General features: G+C 50.7%; 1 protein-coding gene across 3 annotated transcripts; it reads left to right on the forward strand.

Annotated features, from left to right (window-relative positions):
• On the forward strand, nucleotides 1-24517 carry CYSTM1 (cysteine rich transmembrane module containing 1). 3 transcript variants are annotated; one of them, XM_059860608.1, is made up of 3 exons: nucleotides 1-152; nucleotides 12237-12478; nucleotides 24062-24517. In XM_059860608.1, exons 2-3 carry the CDS (start codon nucleotides 12256-12258, stop codon nucleotides 24166-24168), a joined length of 330 nt encoding a protein of 109 aa, XP_059716591.1. In that variant the 5' UTR covers nucleotides 1-152; nucleotides 12237-12255; the 3' UTR covers nucleotides 24169-24517. The 3 variants fall into 3 exon arrangements, with proteins under 3 accessions (XP_059716591.1, XP_059716592.1, XP_059716593.1); XM_059860609.1 differs by having other exon boundaries at nucleotides 17-118; XM_059860610.1 differs by having other exon boundaries at nucleotides 126-148.
• The last annotated feature ends 649 nt before the right edge of the window (nucleotides 24518-25166 follow it).

Here is a 25166-nt window from a genome sequence, read left to right on the forward strand (position 1 = left end):
GGTCACGCCCCTATTGCGACCACGCCCCTGGGGCGGGGCCTGGGCATTGACGTGTCCGCCCCGTTAGGGGGCGTGGTCCGCCTACCGTGACGTCACCGTGCCGCGGGGTGCGCAGCAGGTGCGGGCGGCGGCGCGAGACGCGCAGGGCGCAGGTACCGGGGCTCCGTGAGGGGCCGGGGGGCCCGGCCCGGGCTGAGCTCGGCTCGGCTCGGCTCGGCTCGGCTCGGCTCGGCTCGGCTCCGTGCGGGTGGGAGCTGCGGCGGGTGGGGGGAGCGGGGCCGCGCAGGACTGATGAGGATGAGGAAGATGAGGAGCATGAGGAGGAAGGCTCCCCGGGGTGAAGGGCCGGAGCCTTCCCGTCCCTGGGAGCCCACGGTGGGTGCCCGCCCTGCGGACAGCGCTGCGGAGGGGTCGCGGCAGGAGGGGCCCGGTGAACTCCCCCAGCCCGGGGTTGCCGCCCTGCCTGGCAGCGCCGGCCGTGCGGGTTTTGTCCGAGAGCTGCCCCACACAGCTCCAGGCCGGCGGGGAGCGGGGCTGGGGCCCCAGCGCTGCCCTGTCCGCGGGAAAGGCGGTGCTGCCCGGCTGAGGCCGTGCGTGACCCAGGGCGGGCACCCAGGGCGGGTGGGCACGGGTGGTACTGATGCTCAGGCTGTAGGGCAAGAGGTATGGCAGCACTCGGAGTAAAAATAATAGTGCTGCATGGTGTGTTTTAAAGCCATTATGGTTGTCCTGGATTTATGTTTTCTGTTGCTATAGCTGAGGACACCTCATTTGGATAATTAAATGTCACGGTGAAATAGGAGAATGGGGGAAGGAGAGGACTCGTCTCCTGTCTGCCGCATGGATGTGCCACCCCCTGTGACGGCAGCGGGCAGCCCCTCTCTGTCCAGGCTAGTGCCAGCATCTGTCCCGCTCATCCCAGCCTCGTATTTAGCTTTATCTGAAAGGGAAAAAAGAGGTGCTTTTTGCTTTTGATGCCTGTACTACGTGTGTAAACAACCTGGTTGTAAATAGGGTAAGTCTGGGTAAGGTAGTGAGTGTGGGTGAGTTATAATGACTGTGCTGAGCAGCTGCCTTCTCCTTGTGCTGTGTAAATACAGGGATAGGATACAAGGTGTGGGAAGTGCTGCTGTGCTAGCAATGGGGTATTTCTCATCAGTTGCCTAAATAATAAGTGACTCTTCCTAGAAATTGTTGATGATGATAATAATAACATTACTATATCAGGTAGACTGAGGAGGAGGCTGAAAACACTGAGACTTTATAAATTTTCTGATCGCATTTCAGTGCTTTTTGGGGACAATCAGGGATTAATGTGCATGTTAGATAATAATCTCCTACTGCACAGAATAGTGGTTTTACTGGAACTTCTGCAGCACAAAGTCTGCTACCCTCTTCCCCTTCTTCACAGGCCATAAAGGCCATCTTTGTTAAATACTGATTTGTCATTCCCCGAAGGGTGTGAGAGCTGTAACTGATAATCTGCAGAGGCTGGTGGGTGTCCTTGCAGCAGAGGTCGAAGAGGAGCCTGTCCTGTAAAGGAGGAGCTCTGACATGGGTGGGGGCTCTGTGTGTCTGAGCAGACCCTGCAAGGCTGTGCCCTGGTGCCAGTCATTGCAGAGAGCTCTGCTGTTCTGCTGCCCTGTGTTCCCCAGGGCCATGCTACATTTAAAATTGGCAGTGGTTTGCTGCTCAGAAAACCAGAGGTGTTCAGTGAGTGTAAGCAGAGATGTTCCTGCTTGTAGCATTGCACTGGGATGACAGAGAAGTACCTGGAGGGCTTTGTGTGCCCTAAACAGAGGAGCTGCCTGTTCTCAGGTACTTCTGTGCAGGATCAGATGAATATGTTACCTGATTTATTTTTTCTACAAGGGCAGAGCAAGTTTGTGTAACTCTGAATGTTCAGGAAACAGGTCTGCATTTCTCCTGTCCCATTTGTCATCTCACTGTGGCAGGGCTGGAAGCTTGTCAGGGCTCCCTGCAAACTTCTCGTGGGCATTGGAGCCTTGACTGGGCAGGTTCACTCATTCTCTGCTGTCAGCATTGACATTTTCTACTCTCTGAGCTGCGTATCCTGCCTTTCTCAACTTCCTGCTGCTGACCTCAAAGCCAATGGCTCAATGAGTAGAAAATAGCACCATCATTTCTGGGAATAGGGGGAGATAGGAAGGACCCGAGTCATTCAGGCAGACTGTTGGTGTTGCCAGGCCTGGCACCCTGCCTGCCTGCCTTCCCACAGTCATCCCGGGAGCCTCCGAGCCTGCCCAGCCCAGCAGGGGAGAGCCTGCCTTCCCCAGGGTTCCTGCTGAAGTGCTTGGCCTCACAGCCCTGCTGAGGGGCAGGCCAGTGCTGGGCTAGCCTCACTGCTGTATCCTGGGAGCTCTTCCCAGCTGGGATCCCCTTCTGTGGAAGTGCCATCACCAGCCTGTCCTGGGAGGGAGCAGTGCTGTGCTCCAGTGCCTGCCCACAGCTGGCTGGGATTGCAGAAGCTTTGGGGAATGGACCTCCTTGGAAGCATCTAGTCTGTTGTATTCCTTATGCTGAACAAAAGCTGCTGTTTCTGTCACAAATATCAGAGAGAGAAATTTCCACACTAGGATTATAATGTATTCTTGAGGTATTATTTGGTCTTACCAGCTATTGAGGGCAGTCCCTTGATATATGGAAGTTTTTCAGCCCCTGACAAGGTAAGGCCAAGGCTTTCTTGGTTTGGTGAGCACTGGGAGAATCTGGGAGTGGCCCGTGACAAGCAGACATTAAAGAGGAGTTTTGCATATGCCCTACAGGCAAAGTAAAACATCATGTTAGAGCCACATGAAAGAAATGGAAAAGCAGAAAAAGTGAGAAAACATGGAGGGGGGTAGAGAAATCTCAGTCTCATTCCATTTTCCAGCCTATCATGGAAATCTCTTGCTGAGTAATGAGATCTCAGCTGTAGAAAATGCCTGTATTCCTGTCTGCACACAGCAACATAGCCGTGCCTTGGGAGCTGTGTGCTGCTGCCAGTGTGCTTCTGCTTGAGGTGCTGGAAAATCACCCTGCACTTAATCCACCAGTGTTTCAGAGCTGGGGAAGTTTTCCTGAAAGACTGCTGCTGTTCCATGGCTGGAATGCTGCCAGAACTGAATAACATACAAATGTATTATCTGAATAACATATAAATCTGAATAACATACAAATGTACTATCTGTGCTTACTAATTTTCTTGCCAGTCAAACTTTTTGTTTCACGTTCTCAGTTAGAACTACAAAGCTGCTTGCTTTAAATGTTATTTGCAGATCTAGTTTTACCTGACAATCAGATGTTTTCATTGAGTTTTTTGTTGTTTTGATATTTGTCGCACCTTAAAACAGTCAGTACACCACTTTAACAGCAAATTATAATCATATATTTCCAGAAATATCTAAGGCAACACATTATACAAAGACTTGAAGAAGAGCAGTGCATGCAAAATCATTCAAAACCTGAAATCAAGACGTTGATGCTTCTCTCTGAAATTATTTCTGTAAAGGACTTTGCTTTTTGGTGTGTTTTGCCCCAGGCACTGCTGTACCTGGGCAGAGTCTCACCTAGTGTGTCAGCAACAAGTACCATGGCTAACACCACCTGAGGGGCTGTGAAGTGATGCTTTCCATCTTTGTAATTGTTAGTTCCTGGTGTTAAAGTATATTTCATCTAAAGGTTTTCTAAAACCTTTCATCAGATGTCTGAAAAACTGTACAATTTCCCCCTCATAAAGCTGCAGGTCAAGTAGTAACAGTAGCAGGGCATTGGATTTGGGATTTTTCCCACTAATGTTTTTATTGTAGGAATTATATCAGCTTCATACTTTCCTTCTGCCATGCAGAACATGTAGGTAGACAGTGGGCAGGCAGTAAGTGATGGGTAGTGTTCCTGAAGAGGTTTGTGTGTTGGTAACAATTGATGAGACATTGAAATTTGTCTGAAGGAGGAAAATCCTGGCGTGCAATCCTGTGTGGGTGTGAGGGTGCATTGGTAAGAGCTCTGTGGAGACCTATGACTGTGAAGCTCCACAAGGGATGTTGCCTCTGAGGCAGAACTGTCAGCGTGACAGCCCTTTAGCACTGGTTTCTGAAACCAAAATCACCTGGAAATGTGCATATCCATTATGGTTTTGCCAAGAAGGCAGGGCAGGCAGTGGGACTGGGGAGCTGGGACAGTTTGTAGAGACAGGTCAGCCTCAAGCACCAGTTTCACTTTCCATTTTCACACATGGGCAGACTTTAGATCTCTGGAGGGCTTGGAGGACACCAGGAGGAGGGAATACCTGGCTCAGGAAGGTTAAATGCTTGTTCATCCAAACCACTGCTCTCTGCACAGAGCTGCCTGATCTGATGGCTTCAGCCACATGAGCAGCAGCAGTTGTTTTGTGCAGGAGATGCCTGACAGCCACTCAACTAAACATGAGGAAATGACCCTCTTCCCAAGGACTGTGAGTGTCCTGGTGTCCAGGACACCTCTTAAGGAAATGGGCTTGAGCAGAGGAGTGGGTTTTAGCTTTTCCTTTTACAGAACAAAGCTGGGCTTTTTGCTTTTGCCTAGATCTGCATTTTGGAAGTTAAAGTAGTTTCAAACAGCTTTTGTCAGAAAACGCAGGAGTAGCTCTTGCTCCTCCTCAGCTATTAGTCTAGGCTGATGGAGCTACCTGGTGAAGTGGGAGGGCAAACCAGGGAGGAAGCTTTTCCTGGAAGCAAACTGAGCAAGAATGGTATCTCTTACAATTTATCCTTAACATACCTTTCATACAATCAGTAAATGGAGCTGACAAATAAGCTGGTAAGAGGGAACCACGGAGCCAGTGCCATTTAAAAGCCACTTGTGCTCTTTTTCATTTGGATACTGTTCATATGAAATGTAATTTAAATGCTAGGCTGGTTGCCAGGAGCTGGATTGTTGATGTTAAATGTACTTTCCATTAGAGCTCTGTATTGGAAAACTACTTCCTAGCGCTGCAGGCATTGGAGGGGGTGGGTTACATCAGGGTGCCCCAGCTGTCCTTCTCAGGGTCTGGCCTCTCACCCTGCCCTCCACCTTCATCTCTGCAAAGACCAGCTGAATCAATACCTGCCATACCCAAAACGTGATTCCTCCTGACCACAGCAGCACCAGGTCCAGTGCTTGTTCTGCTGTCCTAAAAACAAGCAACTTCTCACCTTTAAATTCCAGAAATCTGCCAGTTGCTTTTGGGTCGTTGTAGGGGGTTTTTCTTCTGTGTTCTAGACTGCTAATTTTCTTTGGTTTGTTTGATTGTTTGTTTAATTTACTAATCCCCCATTTGTTTTCATAGGGCTGTTTGTTGCACTGTTCCCTATGCAAGAGAAGGCGTTTCGCCCTGTTTCAGCACCCTGGTTAGATTGCTCTCTCACCCCCATGCACAGTTCTTTATTTAATGGATTCACCTGCACTGGAGATTGCATTTGAAGGATCTGACTTGCAGGCAGCTGTCCATAGGGACTGGTATTTCTTTGCAGGTGGATTAGTAGCTGTGAACACCTACTGTGTAAAAATACAGATGGTTTTATGCATGCTCTCCTCAGTTTTGCCAAGGTAACAAGGTGCCAACAGGTAGAAGCAGATTCCTACTGCTCTCCCATCATTTGGTCAGTAATTATGGTGACCATAATTAGTCTGACCTCAAGAGATGTTTGGGAGTGCCAGCCTTGTACGTGGCCTTTGGAGGAGGGAAAAGGGTGAAACTGGGTCATCTTGGCAGGCTCTGAGGGGTCTTTGTTTGGGCCCCCCTTGTGCTAACAGAAAAGTGTTCTTCCAACATGCTTTCCTTTATTCTCTTCATTCTTGGTTGTTTTCATGCATCATGTTACCCTCTGACCAAAAGTCCTCCCTGTCCAGGCCCCCAGGCTGTGCCATAGGGCTGCACTTATGGAGTGGCATATCCAACAGCCAAAATTAGGCTTCCTGTTTCTTTTTTCCTAGTTTTAGAGGTGGCAATTTGTGGATGGTGAGACTTCCCGAGGCTGAAACTGAGGCTGTTTTCAGGAAGAGGCTGTGCTGTCACTTGGGTGAGCAGTGGGGTGAGCTGAACATGTGCAGTGCCAGGCTCTACAGGAGCTATTCCCACTTGGAAGGATCTCGCAGTTGCAGTGACGTTCAGTGCAACTTGAGCTCTGTTTTTAGCTTGATGGATGGCAAGAGCTGCCCTGGGAGTGGGCTGGGAAAGGGGTGGGAAGCAGGAGACAGCTGTGGCACTGTGCAGAGAGAGCCTGCCTGCTTCCTCCTAGACAAATGGTGACACTAAAAGGCACAGCCATGGCTGGAAAGAATAATCAAGGAGTGTTGCAGGCTCTGTTGAAGAAGACAGTCTTGAGCTCAGGAGAGATGCCTGAAAAAAGAACAAGATAATAAATTCATGAGTGTGCTGGAAGAGGAGGATCAGGAGCAGGATCAACGACTGACTACAGTTCTGTAGCAGCTGCCTTGGTTTGCTGGCCTTGTACAAGGCAGTAAGTGTGAAGCAATCAGAAGTTTTTTCAAAGCCTAATGGTGAAATTTGTTTCTCTAAGGATTGGTTGCCAAAATAGACAAGCTAAATATATATATATGTGTGTAGTGAATGCAAAGCATTATAGTTCTGTACTTGCTAAGCCTTAGGCAGAGCCAGGTTACAGCTGTAGAGGGACTGATAGTCTCCCATAAGATGGTGGTTCTTGCCTGTTGGTACCTCTGTGTGCACATGCACATTTTCTATACAATACCATACTTCAGTGACTTCTGCTTTGCAGACCTTTTGCAGCCTTCTGGCTGGGGTATGGTAAGCAGCTTGTTTAAAAATGAAACCCTGCTGTTGGGGTAGGGGAAATAATGTTTACTTAGCAGTGTGGAACAAAGGAGTTTGAATATAACTTAAGGAAACAATGCTGTACCAATGAACTTGCCCCTTAGCAAAAGTACTGATGTGCTGGGGAGGAGGAGTAGGCACGTGGTTTGCCATTCTCTTCAGATGGATTAGCAATTTCTCTGTTGTCAAGCAGCAACAGACAGGGCAAATGCTTAGTTACAGTCAAGGAAGTCTCTTTGTTTGCAAGGAAATCTCTTTGTGAGGCTGTGCAGGGACCATTGAGCTCTGTAGTGGCTCTTCCTGCTGGACCTCCTGCAGCGCCATGGGAAGCAAAGGGCTTTACTGATGGTTGGCTTCTTTCTTCTGAGCTTTGCTTCTGAGAGGTGCTGACCAGGAAAGCCACAGATAAGAGTTCTGATGCAACCTCACAGGGGTTGGTCCTGGTTGCAGCTCACACAGAATTACTGGTTGGGGTGAGAACCCGCAGCAAAGCTTGGTGATACATTTGACTAAGAGCTCAGGTATGTCTCTGAAAAGTATCTGCTTCATGATTCAAAGCCCTGCCATGCAAACACATAGCCATGGGAGTAAACAGGGCTGGGAAGTGTGTTAAGTCATGTATGAGGTCATGAGACTGAAGGAAATCTCAGTGTTATCACACAGCTCAAAAAGGGCAAGTAGGGATGTGTGTATGTGTAGCAATGACTGGCACTGAAACTGAAGGACAAGGAAAGATTCTTTCTGAGAACTTAGGTTCCACATCTACCACCTGGGTTTGCTGAATGCCTTGATGAATTCTGCTGGAGTTTCCTCACTCATCACAGACAAATCCCCAGTGGCTGCTGAGAGTGTTCATGCTGGACACTCTCTTTTATCTCTTGCCTAATCTCAGTTATGTTACTTTACCCTCAGTTGTGGAGTATGCTCTTCTTAGTCTCCATCTTTTCCTCTGTTCTGCTCTCTCTGCCCAGGCATCTGTACAGCTGTCAGTAGATTCTGGCCAGTTTTCCCCTCAGTACCTCTCCCATATCAGCAGATGGAATCTCAGTGACTGCCTCCACTCCAAACCTGCCTTCTCTTCAAAAACTGTTTTGACATGGCTAACACTGAGCTAGTAAACAAAGAACATGAGTGGTTCTTTCTTGTTCCCTATGCTGCCACTTCCCTGTTTGCTCAAGACACTGTATTTTTAACTCCTTCTGACCATTTCACAGACATTTCTGCACAGCTGCTGATGTGCAGGTTTTTTTGTTCATCCCCATGTCTGTTGGTTTTAACAGGGCTCTTTTCTTACCACACTCTTTCAGAGGTTTCTGAGCTGTACCAGGTACACCTGATCCCCATCTCAGCCCTTTCTGCAGGGCTGCTTTGTTACCTGGGTGGTTCCACTGGCTCCAAAGGGATTCTGGCATGTTCTCATGCTGGATGCTTGCACAGAGGCCAGGCAGGCTCCCTGCTTGGCTACCAAAGGGAGTGAGTGGCCAGTCCTGATGGAGAAGGGACTCAGCAGTCCCAGAACAAGTCCCTCTGGTAGGGGAGCAGTGGAATGGCTGAGTTTATTTGCTGACTGAATTTGAGTTCACGGCCACCTGAAGAATCACAGCATCTGTTAAACCTTGCTTCAGCACTAAAATGCCAGGGATATTGAATGTAGATAAATGAATTGATGCAAATGACTGACCTTTCCTGGAAAGGGTAGGCTGAGTTGACCATTCTCTTGTGTAAAATAAAATGAAGCCACAAGGGCTAGCTTCTTAGCTGGATAGCTGGTCCCTCGTAGGGTAAGTGCCCCAGGGAAGCAGTCTCAAGGCTGGATACCTCAGCCCTCTGGAGGCTGGGGTGCCCTAGGCCAGACTGCAGCACAGCCATGGCCCCTAGCAAGCTTAGTGATTGTCAGCTCTTAGTGAAAATCAGCTCTTTTATGATTTCAGCTCTTAGCTTGCTCGTAGGGGCTGTGGCTGGCCGTGGCTTCTGGAAGGCAGAGGAAAGAGAGAGGAGAAGGCGGCCAAGGGTTCCACGATGGTTTATTCTGAGGGTCTTGTGAAGGGTCTTGAAGCTGCTCTTCAAAAGAAATGGGCCAAGACAGCCTCTTTTATAGGGTTAGGGAGGATTGAAAAGTGACCAATTGTAAGGGTTAGGGAAAGTAGCCTATGGGGTCACAGAGAGATAAGCAGGCCTGGAGGACCAGAGTGAGGACTCCTGGTTCAATTCCTATGACTCAGCAAATACCCATCTCTAAACACCCCTCCACGGAGCCATAGCCGGCCCTGCACCTGCTACACTCTTGGGCAGAAAGACTTTGAAAAACTGAAGTAATCCAGGTGCACCTGCTGGAGCTGGGCTGTGCTCATCAAAGGTCCAGGGAGTTCTTAAAGTTTATGAACAAAACATGGTCTGTTGTTCGCTGCCTTTGAATGCCTTGTGTTATGTGTATATAAAAACACATGTATTTGTACCTGGGGTGTGAAATTACACCCTTGGACAGAGAAGGGGGGCATGGATGGAGAGGTTGTCCCCTGCCCAAGGAGCAGAAAATGGGCTGAGGCTCTTTGATCTGGAACAGGGCATTTCCACAAGCCACCTCCCTGGTTTGGTGCATCCCTAAATTCAGGAGGGTGACTTCCTGTAGTCACCCTGATGGGGCAGGAAACAGTTTTCCACCAGGCAGGCAGCAGTGCCCAGGAGCAGGCACAGCAGCTGTACATTGGGTCAGGGAGGCTGAGCAAACCAGGGGCTTCACAGGGCTGGCTGGGCCATGTCTGGGCACCAAATGGTTCCTCTGCAACATGCAGTGGTCTGTGGGGATACACACACACACACACTCTGGCCTTGTTCTTCCCTGGAAACTTCTTTTGGATGTTATTTTGGGACAATTTTCTGGGTTAGATGAGCATTAGTGGCCTGGTACATCCCAGTTCTCTAATTGGTTGCATTGAAGTGAGTTGTAGGGCTTGCTGCCTGCCTTACCTCGCCTCCCTGAAGGAAGAATTTCCTTGCTGGAGACTTGGTAGGGGTGTTGCATTGCAGTGCAGTGGTTAAAGAGCCTTGAGTTAAGTGTATGTTGTTCTTGTCAGTTTTAAAGTAAGCAGTTAAGTGGTCTGGCTGGCCTAGCAGTGGGGGAAAAAAACAAACCATAAATAAAATTCCTGTAATTCCTGGCATTTGGTTAAGCAGTTAAAACTCTTGACAGAGCCATTAAAAGACATCATCTGCAGGGTATAGCATTGCCTTAGCAGTTAGCTGGGACAACTTCTTTGTGAAGGGAAGAGGAGGGACAGACTCTGATCTCTTCAGGACTCAGGGAACAGTTGGAGCTGTGGCAGGGCAGGGTTAGGTTGGATATCACAAAAAGGTTCTTCCCCCAGAGGGTACAGGGGGGCCCTGAACAAGTAATGGTCACAGCCCCCAGGCCGACGGAGCTCCAGGAACTCTTGGACAATGCTCCCAGGCACAGGGTGGGATTGTTGGGGTGTCTGTGCAGAACCAGAGATTGAACTGGATGGTCCTTGTTCAACTCAGCATGTTTGTGATCCTGTGACTGTGCCTGGCACACCAAGAGGAGCTCTAGGATGAATTCAGGTGAGTGACAGCTGCAGCCTGTGAGCCTCAAGGGCTCCTCGGTGTCCTCCAGGGCGGGCCGGCAGCCCCTGGATCGCAGGCACTGCGTGGATCAGCCGGGCTGTGTGCTCGGTGCCACTTGGCACCATCGTGCTGGCGACCTTCGGGCAGGAGCAACGTGTAAACCAGCGAGAGACGTGGGATCCGTGCTCGGGGAGGGGCAGCCGGCACTCCGGGGCGATCAAACAGGGGCTGTAAATAAAAAACCAGCGGGCTGTAAATAAACACAGAGCAGGCTGCAGACACACAGCGGGCTGTAAACACACTGCTCTCTCCGCTGCCGGGACTGCGGCAGCCGAACACAGCCCCGGGGCTGCCCCCGCCCGGCCTCTGCTCGCCGTGCCAAGGTGGTTCAGAGGTTTCTGAGCTGTACCAGGTACACCTGATCCCCACTCAGCCCTTTCTGCGGAGCTGCTTTGTTACCTGGGTGGTTCCACTGGCTCCCCAATCCATACGGATTCTGGCATGTTCTCGTGCTGGGTGCTTGCACAGAGGCCAGGCAGGCTCCCTGCTTGGCTACCAAAGGGAGTGAGTGGCCAGTCCTGATGGAGAAGGGTAGCCCTCAGCAGTGCCAGCACAAGTCCCTCTGGTAGGGGAGCAGTGGAATGGCTGAGTTTGTTATTTGCTGACTGAATTTGAGTTCAGGTGGAATCCTTTGGTCTGTGTCAGCTCGAGCTCTCTGGATGTGGCCCTGGTTCCTGCTGCCTGTCCTGAGAGTGGGAGCACAGTGCTGAGCCTGGCTGGCTTCGTGCCCATCCCAATGCCATCCAAAGGGGATCCTGCTGGCCAGCCTCTCCCACTGCAGCCAGCAGCAGCGAGCCTGGCTGAGGCAGATGGTGCTGCTGGTATTTCTCCCTGTGGCATGTGGGAGGAGGTGTGCAGCAAAGGGAACTGGTGATCTGTCTGCACCCTGTAATAGAGGAAGGAAATAGCAGGGTTCAGCTGCTTCAGCCAGGAAGGTTCCTGAATTTGTAGGATATTAACATACACTTCTGTTTCTCAGACAGGGAGAAGCTTCAGGAGCCTAATGTAAGAAATGGTTTGCTTAGTCATGCTACTTAGAGGTTCATTAAAATTGCAGTATTGTGATAGTCTTGTCTTCTGATGGCTGTGCCATGAGTAATACATGACATGGGTTTTATGAGCATCAACTCTCTGAGGTGTCTTTAATGTTGCTTTTTGAATGAGGCTGAGCCCAAGGCCTTAATTTCTTGTGGCTGCTTAATGATTTGGTTGTGTATGGCTGGAAGACTACACAACGTGCTGGGGTACTGTATAATCAGGAAATTATTCACATACAGCCTTGCTCCAGAGTGGTCTGGAGGCTTTAATAATTAGCAGAAGTGTAATGGACATTTGTGTTCACTCCTTCTCCTGTCAAAGCTATCAAATGTGCCTGGAACAGGCTGCATTTTTCCATCGTTTTCCTTTCCAATATTGACAGAAACAGGAAATAATCATTTCTGAATCTCTCTTAAAAGCATTTTAATTGTGAGTGGAAGCAGAGGGTTTTGCTTTGCTGCTGTAAGACTTAGGTCTTAGGGTGAATACCTGATGCATGGCTGGAAAGCAGCATGTTACTCCTGCTCAGCTGAACCTATGTCACTTGGAGAAATCACTTCAACTCCCTCCCTGCCCCGTGATAGGGTTAAAAATCGATTTGCTGCTTGACCAGGTATTTTGAAGTCTGTTTCTCACACAACATAGGGCCCTTGGAGAGCAGTGTGAAAAGGAATTCATATGGTCATGGATGAGCAGACAAAAGCAAACCAGTTGTCCTGTTTGTTTCCCTCTTTTGCAGGACAGATTCTGCATCCCACATGAGCTACGATAATCCTCCGCCGTACCCCGGCCCGGGCCCGACTGCCCCGTACCCACCCTATGCACAGCAGCCAGGGGCCCCTCCTGGCCCCTACCCTGGCTATCCCCCCGGGCCCTACCAGCCAGGCCAGCCAGGCTACCAAGGATATCCCCAGTATGGATGGCAGAATGCACCTCCACCACCGCCAGGACCAGTGTACGCAGATGGGCCGAAAAACACAGGTATGGCTGAGCAGCTACAGCACCACGTCAGGGACACGCTGACCTTGAGGTGTTCTCCAGCACCTGGCCCTAACGGCCTTGGAGGAGGTGGAGACTTGTTTCAAGTGCCCATTTTGTTTGCAGCTTGTTTTTGTGCTTTGTTTTGCTCTAGTGTCTCTCTGGTTGTTGGAGAATACTGCTGAGCATCCTCACTGCTGATTCCTCAAGGGAATCCTTATGCTGAGGTTGTTGCACAGGCTTTAGATTTGCCACAGCTCTCATTCCACCTGTCCCTTGGTTGATAAGTTTCAGCCAAAGGCTGCAGAGTTAAAGCTTATAATATTCAAATGTACAATTCCTACTGAATTAATGGGCCTAGGTTTTCTGGAGCCCATCAGTATCTGTCCAAGTGATCTACTCATTCCTGGGCATTTTGGTTTTTTCTGAAGTTATTATCATTCTGTGGGAAAACCCTGATTTCTGGGGAAGAGAGGGAGGATGGTGCACCTTCCCTCTGGCAGCTGGCTGGTCCATCTGTGTGCCACATCCCCACAGTGTGGCACATTGGTGTGCCCTGGCACCCACTGCTCTCCTGGGGCTTGCTGCAAGCTCAGGTTGCCAGAGCAGAGGCAGAGAAGGTGATTAAAGAACCAGAGCTTCTCCTTTCTGTGAGGAGAAGTGAGAGAGGTGGGACTGTTCAGTGGTTTGAAAAATGTGATGTGGGTCTATCAGGAGGGCCCAAATTTTAGCAGTAAACAATTATTGTGAGTGAATAAGGACCTAAATTGAGGGCAAATCATGAGTTCAACTTCCTCTGTAACAGGGCAAGAGCCCTGCCTTTGAGGAGGAGGGGGAGGCAGCAGCATGGTGATCCTTCTCACCACCTCCACCACATGGACTCAAAGTGTGAAAAGGGTTTTCCCTGGGGTTTTGGGGTGGCTAAGAGATGTTTCTTAGTACTGGCAGAGGACAACTCCTTGTCTCCCATGTTGAGCATCTTTGGTTGGTTGCCAGTGGTACTGTTTTTTTGCTATAGCCACACAAAGGGATGTGCTGGCAGAGGCTGAGGGGTCACAGGGGCTGTGGCTTTGAGACAGTTCTGCTGCCTTGGAAGCTTGAAGGATCTCGTATCAAACTGGATCAGGGAACTGATGACACTGAATGTCTTCTACTCTGCCTGTGAACCTGTGGACCAGCACAAAGAAATTGGAGGGGACAAGCAGTGAAGTGTTTGAGTGTCTTTCACTGAGAGCCCAGGCTTGTTCTGCAGGAGGTTTGATTTTGTTAAGCCTAAGCTAACACAACTTCAGCTCTGCAGAAGCAGCACTCTAACCCATAAATCAAAAACCTTTTGGTAAGTCTCGTCCTTGAACTGCCTTCCTGCAGCTACAGGTGGTCTCTGAACCCACCTTGGGAGCCTCTGATTTGCTCTGCTTTTGTAGAAGTAGATGTAAAAAAGTGAGAATTACAGAATGGTTTGTGTTGGAAGGAGCTTAAAAATCAGCCTGTCCCATCCCCCTGCCATGGGCAGGGACACCTTCCACTATCCCAATTTGCTCCAAGCCCTGTCCAGCCTGGCCTTGAACAATTCCAGATATGGGGCAGCCACAGCTTCTCTGGGCACCCTGTGCAAGGGCCTCCCCACCCTCACAGGGAAAAATTTCATCCCAATATCCAGCTAACCCTGCTCCAAGTCCTCCCCAGGCTGCTTTCCATCCGTGCTCCACCCAACCTGTGTTTGTGCTTGGGATTGCCCCTACCCAGGTACAGGAGCTTCTGCTTGGCCCAGCTGAATTTCATGAGGATCACATGCCCCCACCTCTCCAGCCTGTCCAGGTCCCTCTGGCTGGCACATATTTCTTTTAAACACATTTATTGATGTCTGCAAAGTGAAGTCAGGGCTATAACTTTGCATTTGTCTGCAAAAGCTTTCTCTTTCTTCATTCTTCTTCTGTTAAACAGCCTTCCCCCACCCCCCCATCCCTTGCTCCTTTCTGGCCAGTCTGGAACCTGATCTTTGTGCTCTGACAATGTAAAAGAGCTTTCAAAGGGGCTTTGTTTAAGAACCCCAGGAGTATTTAGTTTAGGGTGGGTGTCTCTAAAAAAGCTAATTTTTTATAAATCTGTTACACTAGTGCCATGTATTTGTTGGTGTGGCTGAACTACTAATATAAAAAATTGCCATCTAAATTTAATCAAGGCATTGCAGTCAGCCTAGCTGGTCCAGTGTGATTTCATGTGGCTTGTCAGTTCCTGTGGTGTTTCCAAACAATTATCTGGGAAGAGCTACTGTGTGGATGCTTTCCTTTCAGAGCAGATGTTTTGCTCTCCTATGTGACTTTACCTAATCTAATGAATTCAGCTACTCCAGGTAGTACATTAGTATTTCTGAGCAAATGTGTGCCCACAGTGAAAATTAGGAAATTTGCTACACTTTAAATTCTGTGCTTTATATTATTTTATTGTGTGGGCAGACTGCAAAGTGTAGAGCATAGCCAATGTGCTAATGCTAATGTGTGGAAGTAATTATGTATCATATTTTGGTCTTGAGTGGATCACACAGATGGAAATAATTACTGTTAGCTCTCAGAATCTGATGGTAAAGTAGCATTTTATGGTGATGGTGTTGTTTCATCTTAATTTGTAGCCTGTCAGGAGTAGCAGTTGTCACAGGCTGTCCACCTGGCCCTTGGAGAAGTCAAAAATCCTTACATGCCTCACTCTCTGCATTAAAATTGCATCTGAGATGTAACAGGGAAGCAGCTTAACCTGAGTGCTGCTAAGGGTAGGAAGGAGAAGGTTCTTGCTGTTCAGTGAGCAGTGACTCTGCAACAAATAGCTGAGAAAGGGATGTCACCACCTTTTCAGTGTGCCACTGGATAGGGGGACAAACCTAAAGGCTTCTTGGAGGAAGCTGCAGTCCAGAGCAGCTCTGGACAAGGAGAAGACGTGTGTTCCCCTCTGGACTGTCTGTGCAGGGTTAGCCAACCACAGAGATATCTGGGCTGCAGAAATCAGCTTGTGGTTATGTGCTAAGACAGTGGTGTGGCCATATGACTGCCATGTGGCCACCCCCATAGGGCACTGTGGGACAGGGAGACTGCAGCTGATCCCAGTGATCCTTAGCCCCTTCTCCCAGAGGGAATGGAGTACAAGCTTGCACCTCTCAGAGTCACCCCAGCTACCTCAGGGTGTGAAAGGCCTCAAAGCAAATGTTTTTTTCTCCATGTGAAGGAGCAGCAAGCTGGAGACTCACTGGTGACTGGCTGAGGTGGCACAGAAGCCCTGATGGGTTTGTTTTTTGGATGGATGGCTTTTAGGCTTCACCAGGTTACTGATATCAAGGTCTCCAAAGAAACCCCAGGTCTCACATCTTGCAAGGGCTGGCAACTGACTTGGCTGTTGTTCCTTAGAAATAAACAGCTTGCCCTTTGCCTTTAGAGATGGTGATGTGTGTGCTGGGCCTGAGGGACATGATTCTTAAGGGTGTCTGATTCAGCCTCCTAGCTCTGGGAACTGACCTGCTGATCCCTGTCTGCAGTTTTCTGCTGCAAAGGCTGAGGGCTGGCTCCATGTCTGTCCACACAAAGTCCATGTGGGTGAGAGTTCCTGGAACAGATGTGCCACACAGTGCCTGCGCCAGATGTGCCTGCCCCAGAACACAGCTGAGAAACACACAGCTTTGACAACGTGGTTCCTGTGTGCAGCATTGTGTAGGGAGCAGGTTCTTCTTTACAGAAGGGGCTTGCTTAAGAGGAAGAAGATACCTCACTCCAGAAGATATCTCATTTCCCCACCAGTATTTTCATGATTTGCTGTCAGGTGGCGTAAGGAAACCACAGTAACTGCTGACTGGTCAGCTGGTGCTTTCTTGTCTATGTAAATTAGAGGTGAAATGTAATACAGCTGATAAAGGTATGCTTTAAAAAGAAGTGGAATGAGCCAAAGTACAAAATGAAACACTAATTCTAAAAGCAGAAGCTGATGCTAGCAATTTGAGCAGTTTTATTTCTACCCCCCTCCCCGTTGATACATGCCAACGTAATGGATGAGGCTGTTCCATGCTGTGCCAAAGGGAACCAGGCTCTGTCAGCAGGCACTGAAGGCAAACAGAGCTCAGGATTGCATCTGAGCCATTGTACACACAGGGTGAAATCTTATTTCTGGAAGTTGATTACTTGGAGCAAAGCTGGCTGTGATAAGAGTCCTAGTCACAGTGATGCTGTCTGCCTCCTAATGTTTGCCCAGCTGCAGGATAAACAGGTCACCTAGATACAGGCACTGCCTGCTGCTGCAGGGCTGCATGGATTTTCCTCTTTACCCATCTCTGTGTGGAAAGGAGGGGATTGGAGTCATTCTGGTGATGCTCTCCAGTGCCTTTCAGTGGTTAAAGGCACTGCTTCCCCTTGCTTCCAAACCATGTGGAGCTGAGCCTTCTCCAGGAGTTAATTTGGAGGACAGGCTTTCTCTCTCTGTCTGTTGACCCTTTCTAAGTAGTCTATCAGATCACTTAGTTTAACTGTTCTGGCACCTTCAGGAGCTGCATCTCCAGATGCTGGAGTTCTGCCAAAAAAAAAAAAAAAGTAAATCTTACTTGGCAGATGTCCTCTTATCTGCTTCTCATTCTTTAGTGTGCTTTAAAACCCAGCGTTCTCTCCTCCAGGACTGCTGTATCATCCTTCCCTCTGTCCCTGGCTGCACAAACAGCAGGGGCTGATGGCTGGCAAACAGTGCAGTCCTGGGGCTGCTGTCTCAGCTCACCTTCACTGCTTCTCACCCCCAAGAAGGGAGTAATCTGATAAAAACCTGATGCAAAGAAAATTATTCCCAATTCAGGTCCAGTATCTGAAATCATGCTGCAGACAAACTGGTTTCAGGAGGCCAAGGCTGGCTCCAGTGTGGGCTGATTTAAATGAGGCTGCTGTTCCTGTCCTTGTCAGCTGGCACCAGGCTGGGTGAGGAGCAAATTGTGCACAGCCTTTTCCCAGCACTGCACAGACTGTGGGGCTTGGCCCTGTGGGGCTGCACAAGGAGGATCTCACTGGGGCTTGTTCTCTTTTGCTTTAAACTGGGCTTTGTCCCTCCTCCTGTCAGTCACCAAGAGCACAACTGCAAGACCTTTGTAAGATGAAGTTTGTGCTGTGTAAATCCCTCCAAGCCAGGTTTTGTTTAACTCTAGGGCTGATGCTGATTTTCAGTGTTAGCACTGACACAGGCTGAGGACAGTGCAGCTGATTAAGTTTAAAAACATTTTGCCTTAACAGTAAATTTAGATTTTACTGATTTAAAAAAAATGTTAGAGGAAGTTCTCAAAATCTGTAGTTTTGGGAGATGTCTCTCATCTGTTGTAGTATAAAAGCAGGCTGAAAGGCCTGAATTATTGTACATTTGAGCTGAGGGAAAGTTTGTTTCTCATATGACATGTCTCCTGTACACTTTCTAACCTGTGTGCTGGGGTTTTTGTGCTTTGGAGAGCTGGCTGGTGCCTGCTGACATCCTGCCCAGCCCTGAGTACTCTACAGAAGGTGTGCTGACTCCTGTAAGGAATGCTTGTGCTTTTTAGAGAGGTTGAATCCTTCCCAGGCACATTGATTCACCATCAGTGCTGGTTAGTATCACTTCCATTATCTCCAAGATCTCTTAATCCCATCCCTGTGTGTTCAGGTGAGGAAACAATACCTTTTCCAGCCCTGAGCTCAGCTGCAGGAAAATCTGCCTGGTTCCTGCTGAGTCCTACCCCAAGCCTGGCTCCCAGGCTGGTATGTGAGAGGGGAGCAGCTCTGCCCAGGGCAGCATTGGCTCTGCAAAGTGCTGGCTTGGCTCCCTGCACAGTGATTTCCCTGAAATGTGTGGCCTGCTCAGCTTCCTGAAAGCTGGAACAGCTCTCTGGGGTGAGTGTCAGAGCTGCTCAGCCTTACAGGAGCACAAAGGAGGAATTTTCCAAACCTGCTGAACCCTGGCGTGTGGCCCTGGAAGAGGAAAGGTCTGATACTTGGTCAGAGTAGTTGTAGATCAGTGCTTGAGCCCAGGCTGAAATCTGGGCTGGGTCAGCAGTGGCTGCCTGGTGGCAGAGGGGATTTGCAGGTGGAACTGCCTGTACTCTGTGGTATTTTCATTTCCTGACACTTGCTTTCTGCTCAGGTGGCTCTGGCAGTAGCCATTTGTGTTTGGAGCTGGGAGTTGGGAAACTTGTTCTGAGCATTTTGCAGCTTTGGAAGATTTTTGCTTGGAAGTGGGCTATTGAATTTCCATCTGGCTCTGGTATCTGCTTCAGGAGTGTACTGAGGTATTTCCTGAAATCTGAGTGTGGTGTGGTAGAGACTGTGCACACAGGGAAAGCCTCTGGGCAGGAAGGAGTTGGGGGGCTGGGAAATAACAGGCCTGAAGCTGTTAGGCATGAGCAAATACCCTCAGAGAGGAGAAAGAACAATTAAATGCCTTCCTTGCCAAGGGAGTTAGATCTCAACTGTGCCCAGGCTGTGCCCTGGAGGCCTTATGCAGAGAGCAGCCTTGGTAGCAGCTCAAATGAAAGTTTAGTCCCTGTTCCCCAGTCTTGAAATCTCTTCTGCTGCACTTGCTGCCTGTGAGGAGTTTATTCCAGGAGAAGTGGATGTCTGGGAGGCCATGGCTGGATGGTCCTTCCTCCAGCAGCTCTGGGTCTGCAGACCAGACTGTGCACCTCCAACAGGGACTCAGGGACATTTGATTTCCTGTTGCTGTCACTTCTGCATCCCTTGGACACACTTGTGCTGACTTTCCCTTCTTTGGCCTCCATCTTGAGCAGAAAAGCTTTCCAAGGACCTGGGTGAGAATGGTTTGAAGGTAAAAGAAGCTGCACAGGCTGACCTGACTTAGCAATCTGCTGGAGACAGCACAAAATCATTCTAAGAAGTGGTGAGCAAGAATTCTTGCTTGCTAAAGAAGAGAAAACAAAGCTCTTAGTGCAGAAGTGGCTTGTGATAAAACCCACTTAATTGACAAGAGGGAAGAGGCTTATGGGTCCCTTCTCTGCTGTGCTCTCTCTCCCAGATGAGACTCTGGTATTAAGTAATACTCCTGCTCTGACCAGCTGTTCCCATGGCAAACAGCCATTCTGATAGCACAGGAAGGATTTTGGGGCTGCAGAAGCAGTGATTGGTAAATTACCCACTGCTGCTTCCTCTCATGTGCCTCATAGCCAGGAGTGCAGGTGAGGGGTCTGTGCTGGCACACAGCTGGGCCCAAGGAGAGTAAACTTCAGGGCTCTGGGATTTCAGCCCTCCCACCTTAAGAGGGTGGTGGGTGCTGGGCTGTGCTCTCCACCTCCTGCTGCCCAGGCACTGAGCCTGCCCCTTGCTGCCTCTCTGTGCCTGGATGTCATTCCTGTCATACCTGAGACACCCAGGCAAGGGCCTGGCCCCTGGGGTGTGCTTGTGTCCTGGGAGAGCTTGTGGAGCCCAGGGGCTCTCAGGCACCATCACCACCCCCTGTAGGTGAGGTGGTACCGTGGCAGTGATGTCTGTGTCTGGATCCTGGGAGAGGATTCTGGCATCAAAGCCCTTGTACTGCAATCCTTGTAGACCCAGTAAAGCACTGCAGTGAGGGGCATTGCAGTCTTAAGGTCACAGTTTTAGTTTATGCCAAACTGGGTGAAAAGTACAGCTCATTCCTTCATTGAGCTAATGATTAACGTATCAATTAGGTGTGAGAAGAAACAAAATGTATATGCTCAAGATAAAGTAGACTGTACATGAAGTAGGAAGGTATCATAGTATTTGTTTTAAAAACAAAGTGGGAGTTATTTGCACTGGTTTGTGCAGGCCACTGCTGTGTGATTACAGGGCCTGATACCATTTTCAGGGTAAGCATGATTCATTGTGCTCTACGCTCTTTAAGGCTGATTAGGAGCTGGGAGGGTCTCTCAGTTTATACCTTCTCCCATCCTGTTTTAGGAAAAACAATGAAACCATCAAAAATGCAGCCTAGAACTGAGTGCTGTCAAGTGCCTCCAAGAGAAATCACCCTTATTTCTCTTCTTTTTGGGACCACCAGGCTTCTGTCCATAGTGATGAGGACCCTTTGTGCTGTAGGAGGTGGTTGGAGGGCCCAGCCTTGGCCAGAAGAGAGGCACAAAGCAGCTGATAAGGTCCCAGTAAGGCTCACCATGGAAAACTGGGTGCCTTCAGCTTGGAGGCACTCAGACACTGAGGAATCTCACAAAAGCCACAATTCCCTTCATTGGGAGATTGTGGATTGGGTTTGGATATGGTGTTTGGGGAGTTGACACTGTGTTTGTGCAGCACTACTGCATGGGCTGGGAGGAGTGGGTGAAGCTGCTACCATGTGCTCTTGATGTCCTCAGGTACTTGTGGCACTCTGTTAGTGCCCTGAGGCCAATGGTCAGGTGTCCAGAAGGAGCAGATTGGTGTAGGGTGTCTCCAGGTTGGTGAGAGGCTGGGCTGGGAGCAGTTCATCCAGCCTGTCTTTGAGCTGCTTTTCAGCTTGCATGCTTTGGCAGCTGTAGCTGAACAGCTGACCACCCTTCAGCTGCCCTGCTCCTCTCCTGTCCCCTGCAAGGCCCACACCAGATCAGAAAAGCTGTTTAATGCTCTGTATCTGTGGTTAAAATCTCTCTGGCAATTTGTGTGGTGACAGCAACAAAGCTGCAACTCCTGAAGCATTGTTGTGGCTTCTAAGAAAACTTCACAGACTGTGAGGAGGGGTGGCTGTCTCTCTCCAGAGCATCACCCAGATGCTCTCCAGATGTGAAAGTTTCCAGTGTTGATGGTGTGCACACTCAGACTGCAGCAGTGGCAGGGCTGCCCTTGAGACTTGCTCTCCATGGAGAGGAGCTCTGCAGTGGAAGGCAGCAACCTCTCAAATGTATTTCAGGTGGTGTCATTGAACTTGGAAGGTGAGTGGGTTTGTTGAAGTACCACAGCTGCCTGCCATGGGGGAAACCCACAGCTTTTCTTCAGAGGGTTTTTACAGAAAGGTGCTTTTGCCACGATGTGCTGCTGGTTTAAATGGCTTCCAGCTTTTAGCAGAAGAAAGAAGAAGAAGAGGAAATAAACATGAGTGCTGTTTCACTGTTTCTAACAGAAAGGCTCCCCACAAACCCACGGTGGGTCCTGGAAAGGCTGTGACATGGCTGCTGTCCCTTGCCCTGTCCTGGGGGCAAGGGACAGCTGTTAGTGGGCAGCAGTGCCTGTCCTTTGTCCAGCTCTGGGCTGCCCCTTCCAGCACAAGCCATGGCAGCAGTGCCAGGGGGCTGGCTGGCAGGGACAGGGACAGGGTGATGCCCATGGACACTGTGACCCCCCTGTGCAGAGGGGCAGTGTCCAACACGAGCCAGCTGAGGCCCAGCTCCCTCTGCACAGGCCCAGGCTGGGGAAAGCAATTTCCTTCAATATTTCAGCAAGTGTTTCATAACAGCACTTTGGACATGCCTTGGACGTGCTTTGTCGGCTGTCCCTGACACTTGGCTGTAGCTTAAAACTTCTCATGGATTAATCATAAATACTTCAGGCACACACTCCCTGCAGTCCTGGACAGCTGATTTTAACTGGCAAAGGGCAGCCTCCTTCTGCCATGTGGATCTGGATGTCTCAGGGCACTGGGGCCCTCAGCTTTGGGTATGGCAGTGCTCTGGCAGCAGCAGTCCAGCTCCCCATGGCTCAGAGGTGGGACAGCTTGAACCTGGCAGCTGCTTGGAAGCCAGGGCTGTCAGGGCTCCAGCACAGGGATGTCACCATCTTACACAGGACTCTTGGAGAATTTGGTGTGTGTTTTGCCTCCACTGATTGTAACAGGACCTTCTTAGAGCAAACAAACACACCAAAGAGCTCCTTGGTTAGTGCTCCTGGATCCACAAGGTGAATAAAGCCCAGCCCAAGCCCCTGGGTCACCTCTCCATGGAGAACATGGGCAGAGCTGCTGACATGCTGCTGTGTAAGGTCAGGGCTCCAAGCCTCCATGTTCTCTTTGCAAGACTTCCAGGCTTGGCTTTGAGTGCAGGGAGGAGGGAGGGGCCTGACCAAAGTTCTGCCTGCCATGTGACAGATTGCCCTTGGGATAGGATGGGGTGGGTCTGTGGGTCTGTCTCCCTTTCAGGGGGATGGAAGAGGCAGCCAGGGTGCCAGGCTCACAGGCCATGGACCTTGTTCTGCACTCCTTGTGGGTGTGGCAGGGGCTGGCCCTGGGCACAGCCCTGCCCCGGGCTGGGGGCAGGAGGTCGTGCAGCCTCCCCCTGGCAGCAGCACAGGGAGCCAGGTTTCCAGCTCTGTTCCTGCTGGGAGGTGCCAGCCAGGGCTCTGCAGGGGTGGGCAGGGACAGCAGCTCCTGAGGGAGGAGAGTGTGTGGTACCTCTCCTGCTCAGCACAGCCTGTCTCAGCACTGCCACCTCCTCCTGGAGCTGAAGGGAGAAGGGTGCCTCCATCCTGACATTCCTGGAGCAAGGGCTGCAGGCGCTGTGACAATGGTCAGAGGGAGGGGGGACAGCAGTGCTGTGGTGGGGCCATGCAGGGGCTCCCCTGGAGCTGGGCTGTGCCTGGGCAGAGGATGCCTCTTCTCTTTTATTCCCCTTGATGAGAGGCAGTCTACCTGAGGTTCAGGTACAGACTGTGCCCAATCCCAGGCATTTGGGGTGCACTGGATTCCCCCTCTCTGCCTCCCTTGGTGGTACCAGGGTTGTGGCATTGTGTAAGCTGGAGCACATCCTCTGCCCATGGCTCTGCAGAGCTGAAGAAGTGACTGGGGAAGGGTTTCCTGGGCACAAAGCAAGCCCAGGGGAGAGCCAGGCTGGTGCCATGAGCTGTGTCCTGGCCAGGCTTCTGCCTCCAGCAGCATGTGTCCAGCACTAGCTGCCTGACTGGCTTGGACTCCTGTGTGAGGGCACGTTTCCCACACAGACCACAGCAATGAGAGCCAGGAAATCTGCCAGGAAGGACAGTCACCTTCGTGCCCTCCAAATGATGTAGTTCTGGCTGTGACAGCCTGGGCTCAGCAAGGAGGAACCAAAGATAACCTGCTCCCCTGTCCTAATGGGCCTCAGGAGCTGGCCCAAAGAGCAAGCAGCACACTGGGCCCAAGTAGGAGACCCTGCCTGGAGAGCCCCACCCAAACCTGGGGCTCCCTCCCGTGTGCTCAAGCAGCTGGCAGGGGGCAGTAAATCCCAGCAGCCTGCCAGGAGCCTCTGGGCAGAGATGGTTTCTGTTCATGAGGCGATCCCTGGAGCGTTTGGGCACCTGCCCCTTGGCCAGGGGCTGTCACTGCACTGCCACCTCCTAGCCTGTGCCTCGGGTGCGGAGCTGACCGAGCTGGGAGTCCCCTCACGTGCAGGAGGGACATCGGGCTGGAACAAGGACTGGTCCCTGTCAGGACAGGTCCCTGCCCTGCCATCCCGGGGAAGGAGGCGGTTCTGTGTGTGCTAGGGCTGGAGCAGGGCTGGGGACCAGCTCCTCCTTCGAGGGGGCTGAGCAGTGCCGATCTGAACGGACAGGCAGACAGGCTGCGGACAGATGCGCCTGCAGCTGGGGCAGTGGCACCTCCTGCAGCGCTGACCCGGGGGCCGGGCCACACCTGGTTCCTGTCCCACTCTGTGCCTCACAACCTCTGTGCCCGCAGTGTACGTCGTGGAGGAGCGGCGGAGGGACGACACGGGCGAGAGCGCCTGCCTGACGGCGTGCTGGACCGCGCTCTGCTGCTGCTGCCTCTGGGACATGCTGACCTGACGCCGCTGCCGCCCCGCCGCTCACCGAGTGCTATGCAGGCTCCCCACTCCTGTCCCGACTTCTTTCTGTTACTGTAATCAACGCTCTGCTTTGCACAGCCAAGAGTTCCCGTCTGTCCGTCCTAGCGCCTTGTCGGGGTGGGGGGTGCACTCCTTTATTTTAGTAAAGGAAAAAGAATTCCCTTTTTAACATTTCTAAGACTTTTGTTGTAACTTTGAAGAATGTGCTAATGGTGTATTTCAGCCAAGGGCATTCTGATGAAATGTATATTTACCAGTTGAGATTTTCCTAGCCCTAGAGACAAAGACGTACGCAATAATTAAAGCCAACAGTTGATTTTTCTTCACTAGGTCCTGGCTGTTTCAGTGAATCTGTCTGCAGGGTGGGCATCCCCTCCATCCCCTCTGGTGCTGGCTGTCTTTGGCCTCCTGTGGGCACTGACTGTCGGTGGGAGTCCTTGGTCTGGCACCTCCAAGCCCCTCATCCCACACAGGGCTGCACAGTCAGCTTTTTATCCCTGTGTTTTTCCCTTCTGGAACCAAGGCCCTTTCCAGCAGCTCCTGGGACAGCAGAGCTGGGAGAAGCACAGGCTGGGTTGCTCTGTGTGTGCCCCAGCAGCTCCTGGGGCAGGGCTGGTCCCAAGCTGTGATCCATCATCCCACATTGCAGAGCAGAGGCCTGTGGGAGGTAAAATAATGGGTAAGAAGAGAAAAGCCATGGATTAATCTAGTGCTGAGGATTTAGAGCTGAAGCTGTTCCATGGCACGCCTGGCCAGAAAAGAGATACAAAGCTTCTGTCTGCAGAAAAGTGGGGAAAACCTGCTGCTGCTTCCACGGGGGTGTGTCCCACCCTGCTGCTCCCCCAGACTTGGGAGCAGAGCCCCCCTGGTGTCCTGACACACACCAGCTCTGCGTGGCACTGCAGAGAGATCACCCAGGGATCCCGCCCTCCCTGCAAAGGACACTGCACTCGCTGTGCCTTGGCTGTGCAGCCTGGG

The sequence above is a fragment of the Haemorhous mexicanus genome, chromosome 15 (assembly GCF_027477595.1).
Source record: "Haemorhous mexicanus isolate bHaeMex1 chromosome 15, bHaeMex1.pri, whole genome shotgun sequence".
Lineage (NCBI taxonomy): Eukaryota > Metazoa > Chordata > Aves > Passeriformes > Fringillidae > Haemorhous > Haemorhous mexicanus.

Coding starts and splice junctions, on each gene's coding strand:
- CYSTM1 (XM_059860608.1), top strand. CDS start 12,256: ATGAGCTACGATAATCCTCCGCCGTACCCCGGCCCGGGCCCGACTGCC. Junction 12,479..24,061: donor AGATGGGCCGAAAAACACAG/GTATGGCTGAGC, acceptor CTGTGCCCGCAG/TGTACGTCGTGGAGGAGCGG.